The sequence below is a fragment of the Balaenoptera borealis genome, assembly GCF_965194805.1.
Source record: "Balaenoptera borealis genome assembly, chromosome: 1".
Classification (NCBI taxonomy): domain Eukaryota; kingdom Metazoa; phylum Chordata; class Mammalia; order Artiodactyla; family Balaenopteridae; genus Balaenoptera; species Balaenoptera borealis.
Genome location: NC_138860.1, coordinates 113,635,267 through 113,654,571, shown reverse-complemented (window position 1 = coordinate 113,654,571; position 19,305 = coordinate 113,635,267). Strand labels below are relative to the sequence as shown.

The window sequence follows — 19,305 nt, the reverse complement described above, 5'->3', positions numbered from 1 at the left end:
TTTAAAAGCTGAACTAAATGTATTAAAATAGAATGCTAAAAGAAAAATAGTTTTATGTTTTACTCAGATACTGACTCTGGTTCACACTTTACTAGATACTCAACAGAATGTAGCCATTTCTGTTAAAGAAAAACAATCCCTCAAAGCACTGGAAAAAATACTTAAGCAGCAAGCAATTCCCTCTGTATTTCCTGAAACATTTATTTCTCCTTCAAACATGGCACAAAGTGCTCTACTGAACTCTGCCTCACAAACAGGCACCCAAGTAAGTTTACTGTAGCATTAAAATGTTTCAGTGTAAGTTTGTTATGATGTCTGTACCTTTTTTTTTTTTAACATCTTTATTGGAGTATAATTGCTTTACAGTGGTGTGTTAGTTTATACCTTTTTTTAAGTTGATGAGAAAATTGATCTTCAGCATACAGCAGTCAATCTTTTTGTCTGTGTACATTTTGTGAACAGAGACCTGGGAGGCAAACCAAAGTTTAGAGATTTCTTAGGTAGAATTTGAACTGATTTAGTATCTTTGTAGTATTAATATCAGTTGTCCAACTACTTTTTTTTTTCTTTTTTGGGTGATATAACTTTTATTGGCTCACAACTTGGTGGGTTGATAATTTTCTTTTTTGAAATTGTATACCCTAGCTGGTTTCAGGTATTCAGAAACTGTTTTTGATATAACCATGACTTTTTCCCCCCATCTTTCATTGGTCTCAAAGGTTTGTACCAGACAGTTCTTTGGGATGTGGGAAGGAAATATCTGAACTATTTATTTTACCTATGGAAGAAAAACTAACCTTTACTAATATTTAAACATGGAAGACTTAGTGCTAAATATCATTTCCTTTTTTTAACTGATAAGGGTAATGATCAAAGTATGAAAACTGTTGCTCTGAATGTCACCTTATATATAGTTTTTGTTTTTAAATTGTTTTGTTTTATGTTACAAAGGATGTGAAGAGGAAAGCAGATACAACAACTCCTACAGCTTCAGTAGTTAAAGCAAGTGATGAATCTTCCCCAACACTTACAGAAAAAAAATCAGGGAAAATGCCACCTATAAAAGAAAATGTGCTGACAAATGTTTTGACGGATTCTCAACAACAATATAAAGTTGTAAAGAATGTTAAAGTAACCGAACAATTAAGGCACTGTAATGAGATTCTTAAAGAAATGCTTGCAAAGAAACACTTGTCATATGCATGGCCCTTTTATAATCCTGTCGACGTTAATGCTTTGGGACTCCATAACTACTATGATATTGTGAAAAATCCAATGGATCTTGGAACCATCAAGGTAAATGTTGTGTTAATAGGAGGAACTTCTTTTCTTGATTATAAAAGTAATCTTGTCATCATAAATTTAAAATTCAGAAAAGGATAAAAGAAAAAATCACCAGTAGTCATACCACCTGAAGTAATCATGGGAACATTTTAAAGTGCATCTTTTTATTTTCTTCAGTTCAAACACATTCATGGTTATTTACCACAATGTTTGAGTTACAGTATGTAATACAACTCTGTACCCTGAATTTTCACTTTGTAGATATTTTCTTGTTATATATTAAAAGTATTTTTAATTTGCATAATTATAATACAAAAAAGGTTTTTTTGCCAAGGCATTTATGTGGTTTCTAATCCTCTCTGCATTTTTTGGTCTTCTGCCAGATTGGTAAGTTTTCTTTATTGCTGATTTGGAAGCTTTAAATTATTGGAAAAATTTAATTATGTATATTCATTTTAAGGGAAACTACTAAAAGAGTAGAACTGTAGCATTTTCAAAATGATGCATTATCTCTGTGTTCCTCCTGAATGACTACTCATTGTACTTCGTGTTCTTTATTATTGTCTAGAAGTTTGGTTCTTTTAAACACAGTTTTGTTTTACTATTTCATCATCAACATTGTTTATTAACATGTTACTAATTTTTGTGCTCACCCTCATTTCTTGCTTCTTACTCTTTCCCCTCTTTGTTTTTCTTTTTGCTGAAGTGCCGACATCAGTGGTTCTTCCATGAGCATTTATAGGTAGTAAACTCTTAATAGTCTTATCTCTGAAAGTGTATTTTGTCTTTATTCTTGAATGGTTCTTTAACTGACTATGGAATTCTAGAATGACCAGTTATTTTCCCTCAGCCCTAGGACAGTATCCTTTGGCATTTATTGTTGCTGCTAGGAAGTCTGCTGTCAGTCTACTTGTCATCCCTTTGTAGGCAGTCTGTCTTTCCTCTCGCTGGTTGTGCATTTAATTTTATTCATCTTGATTGGAAATTAGCACTTTCAATCTGAAGCTCATGTTTTAAGTTCTAAAAAAATGTTAAGCATTATCTCTTCAAAATATGCTTTTCTACTTTCCCCTAATACTTACATGAGAGGTCATGAAACAATACCTGAAATAGGTAAACCTGAGCTGAGTCTTAAAGGATAAGTAAGACTTAGTAAGTTATAGCATCGGTCCCCAACCTTTTTGGCACCAGGGACTGGTTTCGTGGAAGACAGTTTTTCCACGGACGGGTCGGTGGGGGCATGGTTCAGGCAGTAATGCGAGCGATGGGGAGGAGCAGATGAAGCTTTGCTTGCTCACCCGCCATTCACCTCCTGCTGTGTGGCCTGGTTCCTGACAGGCCTGGGGGTTGGGGACCCCTGAGTTATAGGACATTCCAGGCAGGGGGAGCAACTTGGAAGGCCCTCAGATCATAAAAACATCCAGAATACAATATTTAAGCCAACATGAGACACACAATATGAAGCAATGAGTAGGGGAAAATGAGACTGGAAGGAAACGGGCTTGAACATGAAAGACCCTCATTGTAGAGGCCTAGAGCTGGCATTAAACATGAGGATTATGTCCTCATATTTGATTCCTACAGTAACTTCTGTAGCAGCAATGTGGAGACTGGGTTATTTAGGAGGCTATTATAGAATTCCAGGGATAAGAAGATAGTGACTTTATTTAATTTAGTTCTCTGAAATTATTCCCAGTTGCCAGTGATCTGAGTGGTAGAAAATTATGTTTCTTGTTTTAGTTTTGTGTTTCTTTAATTACAAATGATGTCTGGCATGCTGTATTTGTTTATTGGCCTTTTGTATTTATTCATGGATTGTCTGTTAATATACACTTGTTTTGCCCAGCAGTCTATAGGATTTTCTTGACTGCTCATTTTTCTTTTTATAGTGGCTGCCTCACTGGCTACTCTGCATCCTCACTTCTATCCACTTTATATGCAGCTGCCTAAAAATGTAACCCATCCTGATATTTATCTTCTGTTCAATTTTTAATGTCTTTTCATTCCCAGGAGAATTTTAATACAGTATAAACCTTTCATTTAGATGTTCAAGGCTCATTTAAGGAGTTTATTTATTCATGTTTTCCTACAATCAAACTGGTCTATCCAAGATTATCTGGAAACACTGTTTTTTTCCTGGTTTTGTTCCTGTTCTCTTCTTTACTTGAAACACCCTCCTTTGTCTCTACTTGTCAGAATTCACTGGATTTTTTCAAAGTCTAAAAATACAAAACAAATGTAGCAGAATTTAAATGTTTGTCAAATCTGGATGGTGGGTATCTGGTTTTGGTATTATCTATTATTCCTCTGTATGTTTGAATTATTTCATAATATAAACACTTAACATAGGTGCTCAAATAATTATTGAACTATATTGTTGATGAATCCTGTAATTTTTCCTTAATTTAGGCAAAAATGGATAACCAAGAATATAAAAATGCATATGAATTTGCTGCAGATGTTAGATTAATGTTCATGAATTGCTACAAATACAATCCTCCAGATCATGAAGTAGTTACAATGGCAAGAATGCTTCAGGTGAGTTTTTACTTGTGCTCTGAAAGTGAGTTTTCTCTGAACATAGTTTAAAAATTTTAGAACCATAACTCAAGAGATAAAGAATACGCCCCCCACCCCCGCCAAGTAATAAAGCATAATTTATACTCTTAAAATTGTGGGGGTTGTTTGTTTTCTGAGGCATAGCATCCATTCATAGTAAATCTGTTAATGAAGCTGCCCTGCATATAGAAGGTACTGGGGAAATAGTAGTGAAGAGAGGACAGTAGGTATCTGAGAGAGGGTTGACTGGAGTCAGTGTTCCACTGAAGGGAAGGCTCAAGGACTTCTGAGGCTAAGCCATTGGGAGGTAGTAGAATGATGCACCAGCCACAGGGCAGGAGATCTTAAAAGGACTTCCCCTATATAATCTGAGAGGTCTGTCTTACCTGGAAAAATGGAGAAAAGTTGCTAAGGTTGGTAGGCAGGGAAGCATGAGTCTTATTATATTTCTGGTAAATCTTTTTTTCCTCCAGTTTTATAGGGATATAAATGACATAGTATTAGTTTAAGGTATATGACATTATGATATATGTATGTATGGTGAAATGAGTACCACAAGGAAAAATAGAATTCTCATCAAAATATGACACTGAGGGAATTCCCTGGCGGTCCGGTGGTTAGGACTCTGTGCTTTCACTGTCGAGGGGCCGAGTTCAGTCCTGGTCGGGTAACTGGGATCCAGCAAGCCGCAAGGTGCAGACAGAAAAAAAAAAAAATGACACTGTAATGTACCTTTTCTTAAAAGGTGTTATTGCTGCATTAAATCAGAAACGCAGAAGACCTTAACAGTCTGATTTTCCATTATAGGAGGTTTTCGAAATGCACTTTGCAAAGATCCCAGATGAACCTGTTGAGAGTATGCCTGTATGTTACATCAAAACAGATACCACAGAAACCCTTGGTAGAGAAAGGAGTAGTGAAGCTTCCTCTGCAGATAACTATTCTGGTGATTCTGAAGATGAACAAGCTCAGAGTCTTGAAAAGCTTCAGGAGCAGGTGGTAGTTTATATTGATACAAAGTTTTTATATTCTTTGAGTTGCTGCTGCTGCTGATCTATTATAAAATCCTATTTGTAGATTAAAAGCTGTTATATTTAGATCACATATTAACTGTGACTTTACTTACTTATTGGCACATTTTTTATGTTTAATAGTCTTTTCCTACTCAAAAGTCTATACATCTTAAAATTCTGTTATTTATATTCCTAATCACAATGAGTTGATTCTCATTGAAACAATTTATATGACATAACCTGGATAGTTTATGGATGAGATCTTTATTTAACATTTGTTACCTTTTGTGATAAAACGTTAACCTGCTTTGAGCTCAATCCTGAAAAATCAATGATTTAAGACTTAAGACTGCCTGGAAAAATTAATGATTCTTGGTCTGTTTTTAGATGAATATTTAAGTTTATGGGTTGAGTACATGGTAGTCTTTGAAATTTAACATACGCCTTTCAAAATAATGAATTTGTGAAATGAAATATCAACCTGAAGGAAATGAATTTCACAAAGGATACTGTTGACTTTTGAGTGCCTTCATTTTTTTCTACTGTCTTTAATTATTTAGAGCCATGAATGTTTAAAGAATTTTTCCTTTATCAGCTTAAAGCTGTTCATCAACAGCTACAGGTTCTGTCCCAAGTACCTTTCAATAAGCTAAAGAGAAAGAATGAGAAGTCTAAAAGGGAAAAGAAAAAAGAAAAGATTGATAACAGAGATGAAAATCCAAGGAAAAAGTTTAAGCAAATAAAGGAAAAGTCCAAGTGCAAGTAAGTATCTTTAATGATGCCTTATTAAAATAACATTATCTAAAATACATTTGATTAAATTTAACTTTTGTTACAGTCAGCCAAAGAAGGGGAAACAACAGGTCTTCACTGTGAAATCTGAAGATAAAGATAAGGCTAAACCTATGAACTATGATGAGAAAAGACAGTTAAGCTTGGATATAAACAAACTCCCTGGAGATAAACTTGGGCGAGTCCTTCATATAATACAGTCCAGAGAGCCTTCACTGAGAAATTCCAACCCTGATGAGATAGAGATAGACTTTGAAACACTGAAAGCATCAACACTGAGAGAACTGGAAAAATATGTTGCTGCATGTCTAAGAAAAAGACCACTAAAATTTCATGGTATGTATTTCTTTATATTAGTAGAAATCAGTCTGGTATTTGTGTTAGTTTTTGGTTGTACTCACTCTTTTTTTTTTCTCCTAAATCACCCAGGTAAGAGAATAATGAAGTCCAAAGAAGAACTTCATTCACAGAAAAAACAAGAATTGGAAAAGCAGTTACAGGATATCAATAATCAGTTAAATTCTAGAAAACATCAAACAAAACGTAGGTAGCGGTTTTTAAAATGTTCCTGTAACTATTTAATGTCTGCTATTTTTTTAAAAAATACATTTATTTATTTATTTATTTTTGGCTGCATTGGGTCTTTGTTGCTGCACACAGGCTTTCTCTAGTTGCGGCGAGTGGGGGCTACTCTTCGTTGCGGTGCGTTCGCTTCTCATTGCGGTGGCTTCTCTTGTTGCAGAGCACGGGCTCTAGGTGCATGGGCTTCAGAAGTTGTGGCTCACGGGCTCTAGAGCACAGGCTCAGTAGTTGTGGCACGCAGGCTTAGGTGCTTCACGGCGTGTGGGATCTTCCCAGACCAGGACTCAAACCCATGTCCCCTGCACTGGCAGGTGGATTCCTAACCACTGCACCAGCAGGGAAGTGCCTAATGTCTGCCATTTTTAATGTCTTTTCATATTTTGTAGCTGAGAAAACTCAATCATCCAAGGCCATTGGAAGTGGTTCCCGACTGAGTGAAAGCAGCAGCAGTAGCAGCAGCAGTAGCTCATCAGAGTCTGAAAGTAGTAGCAGTGATTCAAGTTCTTCAGACAGCAGTGATTCCGAATCAGGTTAGCTGTCCCCTTAAGTATACCTCTGCTTGTGGGAAGATATTTTTCTTGTAATATTGGACTTATCGTTTGAAGAAATGTTTGTTACTTACCCAGAATCTATGGTTTGGATGGCACACTTATTATTTAATTGCATGTTGACAATCTGAACTATTTTCCTTAAAAGAGATACTGTGTAAAGTGAAACTTCATATTATACATATGTGACTTACAGGCTTGTAATGTTGAAAATAATTTACTAAAGGTGGGATAGTCTGATACATAATATCAGATCCTAATACCAAAAAATATCACAGAATAAAATGCTGATCTTCACTTCTTTTAATAAAAGATTATTTGAGGACACCTTTCACTTTATTCTCTGATATATCAAATCACTGTAGTGTTGCAAAGTGTGCTCTGTTGTGACAATGTATTCTGAATTGAATAATCATTTTGAATTAAGAAACCAGTCATCCCAGAAAACGTGTAAAGCAGATTTTTTTCACTTAAGTGTTTTCTTCACTGTAGATTATCGTCCATTTATAGAAAAATGTACTTTAAATTCAGATTCTCAGTTATGCTAAAGTACCATGTTACCTTATATAGTTTATCATCAACTATATCAAGCTTAAGGCATTCGTGTTTCCTTTGTACTCTTTCACGGATGATTGTGTAGTTGACAGGTAATCGCTGCCCCAGGATGCAGACTTGGCAGAGGCATTCCATCATTGTTCACCAAAAGGCACATTCAAATACAGGGCACTTCCGGGCCTAAAATTTTGCTTTATTTTAAATGAGACATTTCTTGTTTGTCATGAAATTCAGCTCTCTTTAAAACATCCCACACAGAATATTGTCACATTAGGAATTCTTACCATTTGTAAGAATATCCCTCTTATTTCAGTCAGGTAGTAAGGGTCTGCTGCCTTGCAGTACATTGTTTCACTTTTGGTTCTCTTTAATTTGTGGTGCTGATGTCTGCATTTTGTTTTTACATTTCTGAAGTATATAGTGGTAAACATTTTTGTCAGAATAAACAGAAGTTGTACTTTTGTTGAAATTTGTCACACTAGAAGATTTTAAAATTAATTTAGGACTCAGATTATACATTATTTTCTTATAGTTGACTTTTTAAGCATAAAAAAGTACTGAAAAAACTCTAAGTTGCATTTAGTATTTTAAATTGTGACTAGCATTTGTAATTTCATCTAATAAAGAATTTATGGCCTAATAAGTTAGAGCACTTTGTCTTTTATTTGTAGAATAAAACTCTTATTAAATTATCTAATTATATATTGACTACTGATCAATAAATACCTTGAGTATTAGCAGAAAAGTACCTCAGAGTGCTTCAATGAAGTACCTTAATTTTAATTTGAATTATCAGTTTCTAATAGAATCTTCCAATATGTTGCTTGAAGGAAAGAATGTTTTTCATCTATTGTGTTCTTAAAATAGTGTAATATATATTATGTTTTCCTAACTTTCTAGCAGAATAACTCAGTCTCAGAATTCTGATTTTAAAACACTATTTAATTTTTATTTCATGACTATTTTATTTTATTTTATTCTTGTTTGATGTCATCTTTTCCAAGTAACTGGGGATGTTTTTAAAAAGACTGTTAAAATCAAGGTCGCAAATTTTTATATTTCAATCTACTCTATGGATAATGTATAGGTTTGTGACACTAAGGTCAGTTTGTCTACTAATATGATAGCATAGTATGAGTTATCACTTATCTTTGAAATTTTCATTGTTTTATGAACCAACTGTGTACTTCATTGGAAAAACACTGTATATGTAGGTTAGGAGTTGCAAATGCAATGCTTACCTTAACAGGGAAAGAACAATTATCTCTTTGCTTAATAAAATAAATTAGTAAATGAAGCAATAGGACCTTTTCTCCTGTTAACTTCAGTTGTACCCTTTAAAATACTTGTAAGGCTCTTGATTTCTAGTGTGTAAGCTAACAGCATTTTTTTAACTTTCCTGAGAACAACAAAAACTATAAGTAGAAGGACTGTAAATTGTGAAAAATAATTAATTCAGACTATATCAATAGCTATACTAATTGTAAAAATAAGCAAAGCATCTACCATTCTTAATTATGCACATGACGTTTTCAAGAAGCAGATGACAAATCCCAAGTCTAAGTTTCAGGGTGAGGGGAAATGGGGCGGTGGAGAAAATATAATTTGTGAAAATTAGATATATTAGCAAAAACTTTATGTTATATAAGTAAAAATTAACTGAAAATGTAAATAAGATTTTGTAACTTTAAAATTTATTACCATTTGTCAAGAGCTGAAACTTAAAATAGGAATATCTTGATTATCAGAACTCTGGTTTTGTTTTGGTTTTTTTTTATAGTCATCTTTTATTTATTTATTTATTTATTATATTTATTTTTGGCTGTGTTGGGTCTTCGTTTCTGTGCGAGGGCTTCCTCTAGTTGCGGCAAGCGGGGGCCACTCTTCATCGCGGTGCGCAGGCCTCTTCACTATCGCGGCCTCTCTTGTTGCAGAGCACAGGCTCCAGACGCACAGGCTCAGTAGTTGTGGCTCACGGGCCTAGTTTCCCCACGGCATATGGGATCTTCCCAGACCAGGGCTCTAACCCGTGTCCCCTGCATTAGCAGGCAGATTCTTAACCACTGCGCCACCAGGGAAGCCCAGAACTCTGGTTAAATACGAGTTTTGATTATTCAAAATAGGACATATGCATATAATTTCATTTCCCCAAAATTTTAATAGTGGAATCTTTTCTGAAAGCTTCTGTGAGAAATTCTTTTCTGATAGAAGGATATTGATCTTGAGTAATTTTTTCTTAATCTATTTTTTAATACCTATCTTCCTGGATTTTTATAGCAACTTGAGACTGTATGCAGTTTTCTTAACCAAGTCACAATCTTTTATAATTTCTGTTATCAAGGACAGCTCTCTAAATTAACTTTTGAAAATTCTTTAATAGTATTGACTCTTAAGGTTCTTCTGTAGTTTTCTTGTATTATGAGTTGCTCTCTTTACTGCAATATTATTCTGTTTAGGTATGTTGAAGTGTTTTAAGGGTGACATCTGTGAAAAACATTTAAATGTTATAAATAGTGTTAGAGCTGTTTACACATTAATTATTATGTTCTATGTAATCTTAAACCTTATTTTATGCATGTTTGAAAAATATGGAGTAATTCTGCTTCATTAATTGGGATTAATTAAATGGCAGGGGAGTAAGTTCCAAGGAAAGATTTATTTTAAAATTTCTTTAGTTATAATTTCAAACAAGATACTAAATCAGTTCCAAGATAGACTTGTAATGAAATCTCAAGTCTTTGAAAAATATAAGCAAGAAATCTGTGGGCTAGAAGCAGTACTTAATTGCAAATTTCAATGTGATTCGATTTTGCCGTTTAAATTATCTTCTTGAGTTACATTGGCATATGCATATTGTCACGTGCCAAGAAGTCAAGAACAATGATTGGGAATTCCCTGGCAGTCCAGTGGTTAGACCTCTGCGTTTTCACTGCCAAGGGCCTGGGTTCGACCCCTGGTTGGGGAACTAAGATCCCACAAGCCGTGAGGCGCAGCCGAATAAATAAATAAATAAATAGATAGATAAATAAATAAAATAAAATCCTATCTAAAAAACAGAACAGTCAGCTCTACCCACCGCCAGAGCCTCCCATCAAGCCTCTTAGATAGCCTCAACCACCAGAGGGCAGACAGCAGAAGCAAGATAAACTACAGTCCTGCAGCCTGTGGAACAAAAACCACATTCACAGAAAGATAGACAAGATGAAAAGGCAGAGGGCTATATACCAGATGAAAGAACAAGATAAAACCCCAGAAAAACAACTAAATGAAGTGGAGACAGGCAACCTTCCAGAAAAAGAATTCAGAATAATGATAGTGAAGATGATCCAGGACCTCGGAATAAGAATGGAGGCAAAGATCGAGAAGATGCAAGAAATGATTAACAAAGACCTAGAAGAATTAAAGAACAAACAGAGATGAACAATACAATAACTGAAATGAAAACTACACTAGAAGGAATCAATAGCAGAATAACTGAGGCAGAAGAACGGATAAGTGACCTGGAAGACAGAATGGTGGAATTCACTGCTGTGGAACAGACAAAAGAAAAAAGAATGAAAAGAAATGAAGACAGCCTAAGAGACCTCTGGGACAACATTAAACACAACAACATTCGCATTATAGGGGTCCCAGAAGGAGAAGAGAGAGAGAAAGGACCAGAGAAAATATTTGAAGAGATATAGTCGAAAACTTCCCTAACAGGGGAAAGGAAATAGCCACCCAAGTCCAGGAAGCGCAGAGAGTCCCATACAGGATAAACCCAAGGAGAAACACACCGAGACACATAGTAATCAAATTGGCAAAAATTAAAGAAAAAGAAAAATTATTGAAAGCAGCAAGGGAAAAACAACAAATAACATACAAGGGAACTCCCATAAGGTTAACAGCTGATTTCTCAGCAGAAACTCTACAAGCCAGAAGGGAGTGGCATGATATACTTAAAGTGATGAAAGGGAAGAACCTACAACCAAGATTACTCTACCCGGCAAGGATCTCATTTAGATTTGATGGAGAAATCAAAACCTTTACAGACAAGCAAAAGCTAAGAGAATTCAGCACCACCAAACCAGCTCTACAGCAAATGCTAAAGGAAGTTCTCTAAGTGGGAAACACAAGAGAAGAAAAGGACCTACAAAAACAAACCCAAAACAATTAAGAAAATGGTCATAGGAACATACATATCGATAATTACCTTAAACGTGAACGGATTAAATGCTCCAACCAAAAGATACAGGCTTGCTGAATGGATACAAAAACAAGACCCATCTATATGCTGTCTACAAGAGACCCACTTCAGACCTAGGGACACATACAGACTGAAAGTGAGGGGATGGAAAAAGATATTCCATCCAAATGGAAATCAAAAGAAAGCTGGAGTAGCTATACTCATATCAGATAAAATAGACTTTAAAATAAAGAATGTTACAAGAGACAAGGAAGGACACTACATAATGATCAAGGGATCAATCCAAGAAGAAGATATAACAATTATATATGCACCCAACATAGGAGCACCTCAATACATAAGGCAATGGCTAACAGCTATAAAAGAGGAAATCGACAGTAACACAATAATAGTGGGGGACTTTAACACCTCACTTACACCAATGGACAGATCATCCAAAATGAAAATAAATAAGGAAACAGAAGCTTTAGATGACACAATAGACCAGATAGATTTAACTGATATTTATAGGACATTCCATCCAAAAACAGCAGATTACACTTTCTTCTCAAGTGCACACGGAACATTCTCCAGGATAGATCACATCTTGAGTCACAAATCAAGCCTCAGTAAATTTAAGAAAATTGAAATCATATCAAGCATCTTTTCTGACCACAATACTATGAGATTAGAAATGAATTGCAGGGAAAAAAACGTGAAAAGCACAAACACATGGAGGCTAAACAGTACGTTACTAAATAACCAAGAGATCACTGAAGAAATCAAAGAGGAAATCAAAAAATACCTAGAGACAAATGACAATGAAAACACGACGATCCAAAACCTATGGGATGCAGCAAAAGCAGTTCTAAGAGGGAAGTTTATAGCAAAACAAGCCTACCTCAAGAAACAAGAAAAATCTCAAGAAAACAATCTAACCTTATACCTAAAGGAACTAGAGAAAGAAGAACAAACAAAACCCAAAGTTAGCAGAAGGAAAGAAATCATAAAGATCAGAGCAGAAATAAATGAAATAGAAACAAAACAATAGCAAAGATCAATAAAACTAAAAGCTGGTTCTTTGAGAAGATAAACAAAATTGATAAGCCATTAACCAGACTCATCAAGAAAAAGAGGGAGAGTACTCAAATCAATAATATTAGAAATGAAAAAGGAGAAGTTACAACAGACACCACAGAAATACAAAGCATCCTACGAGACTACTACAAGCAACTCTATGCCAATAAAATGAACAACCTGGAAGAAATGGACAAATTCTTAGAAAGGTATAACCTTCCAAGACTGAACCAGGAAGAAACAGAAAATATGAACAGACCAATCACAAGTAATGAAATTGAAACTGGGATTAAAAATCTTCCAACAAACAAAAAGTCCAGGACCAGATGGCTTCAAAGGTGAATTCTATCAAACATTTAGAGAAGAGCTAACACCCATCCTTCTCAAACTCTTCCAAAAAATTACGGAGGAAGGAACGCCCCCAAACTCATTCTATGAGGCCACCATCACCCTGATACCAAAACCGGACAAAGATACTACAAAAAAAGAAAATTACAGACTAATATCACTGATGAATAGAGATGCAAAAATCCTCAACAAAATACTAGCAAACAGAATCCAACAACACATTAAAAGGATCATACACCACGATCAAGTGGGATTTATCCCAGGGATGCAAGGATTCTTCAATATATGCAAATCAATCAATGTGATACACCATACTGATAAATTGAAGAATAAAAACCAGGTGATCATCTCAATAGATGCAGAAAAAGCTTTTGACAAAATTCAACACCCATTTATGATAAAAACTCCAGAAAGTGGGCATAGAGGGAACCTATCTCAACATAATAAAGGCCATATATGACAAACCCACAGCAAACATCATTCTCAATGGTGAAAAACTGAAAGCATTTCCTCTAACATCAGGAACGAGACAAAGATGTCCACTCTCACCACTATTATTCAACATAGTTTTGGAAGTCCTAGCCACGGCAATCAGAGAAGAAAAAGAAATAAAAGAAATACAAATTGGAAAAGAAGAAGTAAAACTGTCACTGTTTGCAGATGACATGATACTATACATAGAGAATCCTAAAAATGCCACCAGAAAACTACTAGAGCAAATCAATGAATTTGGTAAAGTTGCAGGATACAAAATTAATGCACAGAAATCTCTTGCATTCCTATACACTAATGATGAAAAATCTGAAAGAAATTAAGGAAACACTCCCATTTACCATAGCAACAAAAAGAATAAAATACCTAGGAATAAACCTACCTAGGGAGACAAAAGACCTGTATGCAGAAAACTATAAGACACTGATGAAAGAAATTAAAGATGATACAAACAGATGGAGAGATATCCATGTTCTTGGATTGGAAGAATCAATATTGTGAAAATGACTATACTACCCAAAGCAATCTACAGATTCAATGCAATTCCTATCAAATTACCAATGGCAATTTTTATGGAACTAGGACAAAAAAATCTTAAAATTTGTATGGAGACACAAAAGACCCTGAATAGCCAAAGCAGTCTTGAGGGAAAAAAACGGAGCTGGAGGAATCAGACTCCCTGACTTCAGACTATACTACAAAGCTACAGTAATCAAGACAATATGGTACTGGCACAAAAACAGAAACATAGATCAATGGAACAAGATAGAAAGCCCAGAGATAAACCCATGCATCTATGGTCAACTAATCTATGACAAAGGAGGCAAGGATATACAATGGAGAAAAGACAGTCTCTTCAATAAGTGGTGCTGGGAAAACTGGACAGCTACATGTAAAAGAATGAAATTAGAACAGTCCCTAACACCATACACAAAAATAAACTCAAAATGGATTCGAGACCTAAACGTAAGACTGGACACTATAAAACTCCTAGAGGAAAACATAGGAAGAACACTCTTTGACATAAATCACAGCAAGATCTTTTTTGATCCACCTCCTAGAGAAATGGAAATAAAAACAAAAATAAACAAATGGGACCTAATGAAACTTCAAAGCTTTTGCACAGCAAAGGAAACCAAAAACAAGACGAAAAGACGACCCTCAGAATGGGAGAAAATATTTGCAAACGAGTCAACAAAGGATTAATCTCCAAAATCTATGAACAGCTCATGCAGCTCAATATTAAAGAAACAAACAAGCCAATCCAAAAATGGGCTGAAGACCTAAATAGACATTTCTCCAGAGAAGACATACAGATGGCCAACAAGCACATGAAAAGATGCTCAACATCACTAATTATTAGAGAAATGCAAATCAAAACTACAATGAGGTATCGCCTCACACCAGTTAGAATGGGCATCATCAGAAAATGTTCAAACAACAAATGCTGGAGAGGGTGTGGAGAAAAGGGAACCCTCTTGCGCTGTTGGTGGGAATGTAAATTGATACAGCCACTATGGAGAACAATATGGAGGTTCCTTAAAAAACTAAAAATAGAATTACCATATGATCCAGCAATCCCACTACTGGGCATATACCCAGAGAAAACCGTAATGCAAAAAGACACAGGCACCCCAATGTTCATTGCAGCACTATTTACAATAGCCAGGTCATGGAAGCAACCTAAATGCCCATCGACAGACGAATGGATAAAGAAGATGTGGTACATATATACAATGAAATATTACTCAGCCATAAAAAGAAACGAAATTGAGTCATTTCTTGAGATGTGGATGGACCTAGAGACTGTTATACAGAGTGAAGCAAGTCAGAAAGAGAAAAACAAATATCGTATATTAACGCATGTATGTGGAACCTAGAAAAATGGTACAGATGAACCGGTTTGCAGGGCAGAAGTCAACACACAGATGTAGAGAACAAACGTATGGACACCACGGGGGGAAAACCACGGTGGGGTGGGGATGGTGGTGTGCTGAATTGGGCGATTGGGATTGACATGTATACACTGATGTGTATAAAATTGATGAGTGATTAAAAAGTAATAATAATAAAATAAATGAAGAACACCATTATTCTGTGACTTTCTATCTTATTTAATTCCTTAAACCCTTTTCCAATCCATCTCTGATAAGGGCCCTCTCTCAGGTAAAGGAAAAAAAAAAAGGACAATGATTAAACATTGGTATAAATTTAAAACCTTTCTAAACTGTTTTTCATAACCCAAAATATCATTAAATGCCAGATCAAAGATATAAATGAGGCTTGACAATAAAATGAATTCCAGATACATATATCCTATGTTAACTAGGCTGTGCTAGAATGTACACACAAGCAATTGAGAGTTTTCTAATGCTCAACAAGGTTGGCTATCTTGAGTGATATAATAGGGAGGAATATTATTAACAGATTTAATAATATTACTGAGAAACCATCAAATGGAGCAGCTCATAGGTAATAGTGCTTTTTTGATTCTATCCTTGTAGGAAATAACTTCAGGAACTGTCTAAATGTTAGCTCAGATACTTGATTAGTGTGGAATAGAATATTTTTCAGGAATGATTATCATTTCAATTCTTAAAACAGTTATACACAAAGAAATTGAAGGGTTATGGCATCAATTCTTTACCTGGTTAAGACAAAGTGAATTTGTCTCTTCATATTTTGGACTTTTTGCTTTTATTGGCTTCAGTGTAATGTTCTGAAAGTGAAATTTATGAAATTCTTTAAGTAACAATTGTTCCTTTTTTTTTTAACTTTCTTAATTATGGTGACTTAAAAGTAGGAGTAAAATAACTGTTTCTCTTTAGTACTACAACCCACATCTTCTGTAGAAGTGACAATGATGCTTTTTTTTTTTTTATGCAAGGGAAAAAGGACAAACTTTGTTCAAGATTAGATTTTAGATTTTATTTGTTTAGATGTTTAGATTTTATTTTACCTTTTAAGGGGGAGAATGGTTTAGTAAATGTAGGAAGTATGAAATGACAGTTTGGAGTACTTTTCATCTTTCAAGCTAGAAAGTTTAAGAGAAATGATTAGTACTCATCATTTAAATATTTTAAACTTTCATTAGTTTCTCATCAATTAGAGTGTTTTTAAAGCCCCAGAAGGATAAATTCAAGGACTTGGGCTTGATTAAAAACTTGCATATATTGAGGTCTGTACTTCAGCCACAAGTCTTAGAAATAAGGATAAACTTTGTCATGTGCATTTAAAATTTTTCTGTTCAAACTGGGTCTTACTGAATAAACAGGCTGTCTAGAATAGTGTTTCTCAACCTTGGCAGTACATTAGAATCACCTGTAAAACTTTAAAAAATAGTGTCCAAATCTGAATGAATGGAGAGTGGGGCCAGGTAAATGTAGTGTTCAAAGTATCCCATGTGTGGACTTAACCTGGCAGTCCAGTGGTTAAGACTCCACGCTTCCAATGCAGGAGGCCCATGTTCGATCCCTGGTCAGGGAACTAAGGTCCCATGTGGCGTCGCCAAAAAAAAAACAACAAAAACAAAACAATGTATCCCATGTGACTGATGTGCTTGCAGTGTTTGAGAATCATCAGTCTAGGTGTTTTTTTTGTTTGTTTGTTTGTTTCCACTTTCTAAGCTCTAGTTAAAATTACTTTGGTAAAAGGAAGAGGCAACTTATAATCGGTTTGTTCTTCTATATTATATAAGCACCACACACTTAAATCAAAATACCAAAACATTCTTTAAAGGGAGCAGATTCTTTTCGTTCAAAGTGCTTGATTTTTATCAATAGAACATTAGGCAATAAGCTTGGGCAAATCATTCAACATCTCTGGACATACTTTCTTTCCTATAAAATGAGGTAATGACTTCCAGTCACTTTTCTGTACCCTGTCCTATACAACAGAAGTGTGATTTGTTTTTCTAATTTAAAAATCTTCAGTAATTTTTTCTGCTGTAATGGCATTACATTCTGGTTTTACATTATGTATGGTATTATATTCATATTCAATTTATCAAATTTTTTAGTCAGTACTGGCTTGCTGATAATATTTGGTGTCTCTGGAGCATTGATCTCAGTGCTTTGATAGGTGATGGTTATTAACAAACCTTTCAATCAAATATTTGATGCCAGATCTCTCTCTTTTTCTTGATTCTGTGATTAAAATTTTTGCTTAGTTTGAAATGAAAGCTTTCCAATCAAAGTTTTATATTGAGGTTTTTGGGGAGCTGTGAAAATAAAGCACATTATATAATGTGCAAAATATTCATTTGTTTAGTAGTTAACATATTTTATCCAATTGGATCCTCACAAGGTAGGTATACATATTATCCCAGATCCCTGGTGAAGTTAGTTGACAAGCGTGTATGTTGTCACTATAGTGCTCAGTTTTATTAATGTTTGTAAGACCTGGTAGGGCTTCTTCATTTATTGAAATGTGGTCTTAAGCTTGATAGTGAAAATGTGTATGTTTGCCTTTTAATTCCAAAGGCCAGGAACTCATAAATAAACAGAAATATGCAGTTTTATTTTACTATGTTCCTGGAAAGTCAGCTACGTAAGAGTAGAATGAGAAGCAAAATACTGAGTTTTAGGCTATCATTATTCATCTATCTATAGTCTGTAAGACTTTTTTGAGGCATACTGTATTTGGTGGTTTTGATTTTTTTTTTTTAATTAAAAATCTTTGATGGCTTTTGCTAGTGTTTTTTAGATTTTGAGGTGCTAGTTTTTATAATAGTCCTGAGCTTTAGTTTTATGTCACAGAACTAAGATAATGCCCTTGAATTTTTCATCAGAACACTAATGTGGTATGTTGTATTTTTACTGTAGTTAAGAGTTTATATCATTGAATAATTTGTTTAGGTGCATATTTGGATAATTAAGACAGATGTATAGATGTACATATATTATATGATCGTATTAATGAAGTCTGTTTTTTTTTGTTGTCGATCAAAGCTGAAATCATAATTTCTCCCCTAAATGTGAAAGCTACCTGGATCTATACCCTCAATCTTTGCAGTCTGTCTTCTTCCCTTCCCCTTTCCACCTAACCCCCAACACTTAAAATAATACTTAGTGGAGTGACATTAAGATGGTCCATGTCATTTTAAATAGTTGAATTCTTTAAATTAAAGCACGTCATTGAGTGGCACTTAGCAATTTTAACAGTGTCCAGCATCAAATATTTTAGGAAAGAACAGTAACACATCCAGTGGAAACTGATGGCATTTCAGGAGGCAGAAGGTAATTATTAAAATTAGAATGTTTTAAGTTTGAATAAGACCTGGTGTTGACCAGCCTTGGTTCCCTGAAGCCTGAGGCAAATAATGCTCAGGAGGCTCATGAAAGCTGGCCTGGAGAGATCAATCAAGGCATTAACTACCAGTTTGGTGCTTTACCACACTGACTTAGGCTTCTTACTGGGGAGGATAGCACCAGAATCAATTGTAGGATCAAGAAAGAGGAACCTATGAGCACCATGTCAGAGAGATCTCTTTTTATATCTACTCTACTGCCAGTGTTAGCTGTAAAGGTATTTCTAAAGGTAAAGGAGGTACTATAAAACCCATTTGTTTCTATGTAGTTGAGGCTGCCAGATAGCTCGGAAGTAAACAGAGTATTAATTAGATGGGATCTTTATTATAATGCTTAGCAAGCAGAGCAGACTTTATCATGTATAATCAAATAGCTTCACTTTTAATAAAAGACTGTATCCTCTCAGATAATGACATACCCTTCTCTTGTAGTAAATTCTTAATTATTTTAATTAAGCCTCTTAATGGCTACTTGGTTAAAGATGATTTTAGTATAATTGGTACTGCTTGTTTAAACCCTTATCTCTGTTGTAACTTGTTTCTTTTTAAACTGTCGCTTATTCAAGCTCTTTACTGTGAAGT

General features: G+C 34.8%; 1 protein-coding gene across 1 annotated transcript in view; it reads left to right on the top strand.

Annotated features, from left to right (window-relative positions):
- BRDT (bromodomain testis associated) overlaps positions 1–19,305 on the top strand; it is a 71,704-nt gene that overhangs the window by 18,739 nt on the left and 33,660 nt on the right. The window contains exons 5-11 of the mRNA XM_082386893.1: positions 96–265; positions 943–1,296; positions 3,694–3,822; positions 4,651–4,839; positions 5,452–5,618; positions 5,695–6,191; positions 6,617–6,760. Of these exons, the coding sequence (XP_082243019.1) occupies positions 96–265; positions 943–1,296; positions 3,694–3,822; positions 4,651–4,839; positions 5,452–5,618; positions 5,695–6,191; positions 6,617–6,760 (1,650 nt within the window). The remainder of the gene's footprint in view (positions 1–95; positions 266–942; positions 1,297–3,693; positions 3,823–4,650; positions 4,840–5,451; positions 5,619–5,694; positions 6,192–6,616; positions 6,761–19,305) is intronic.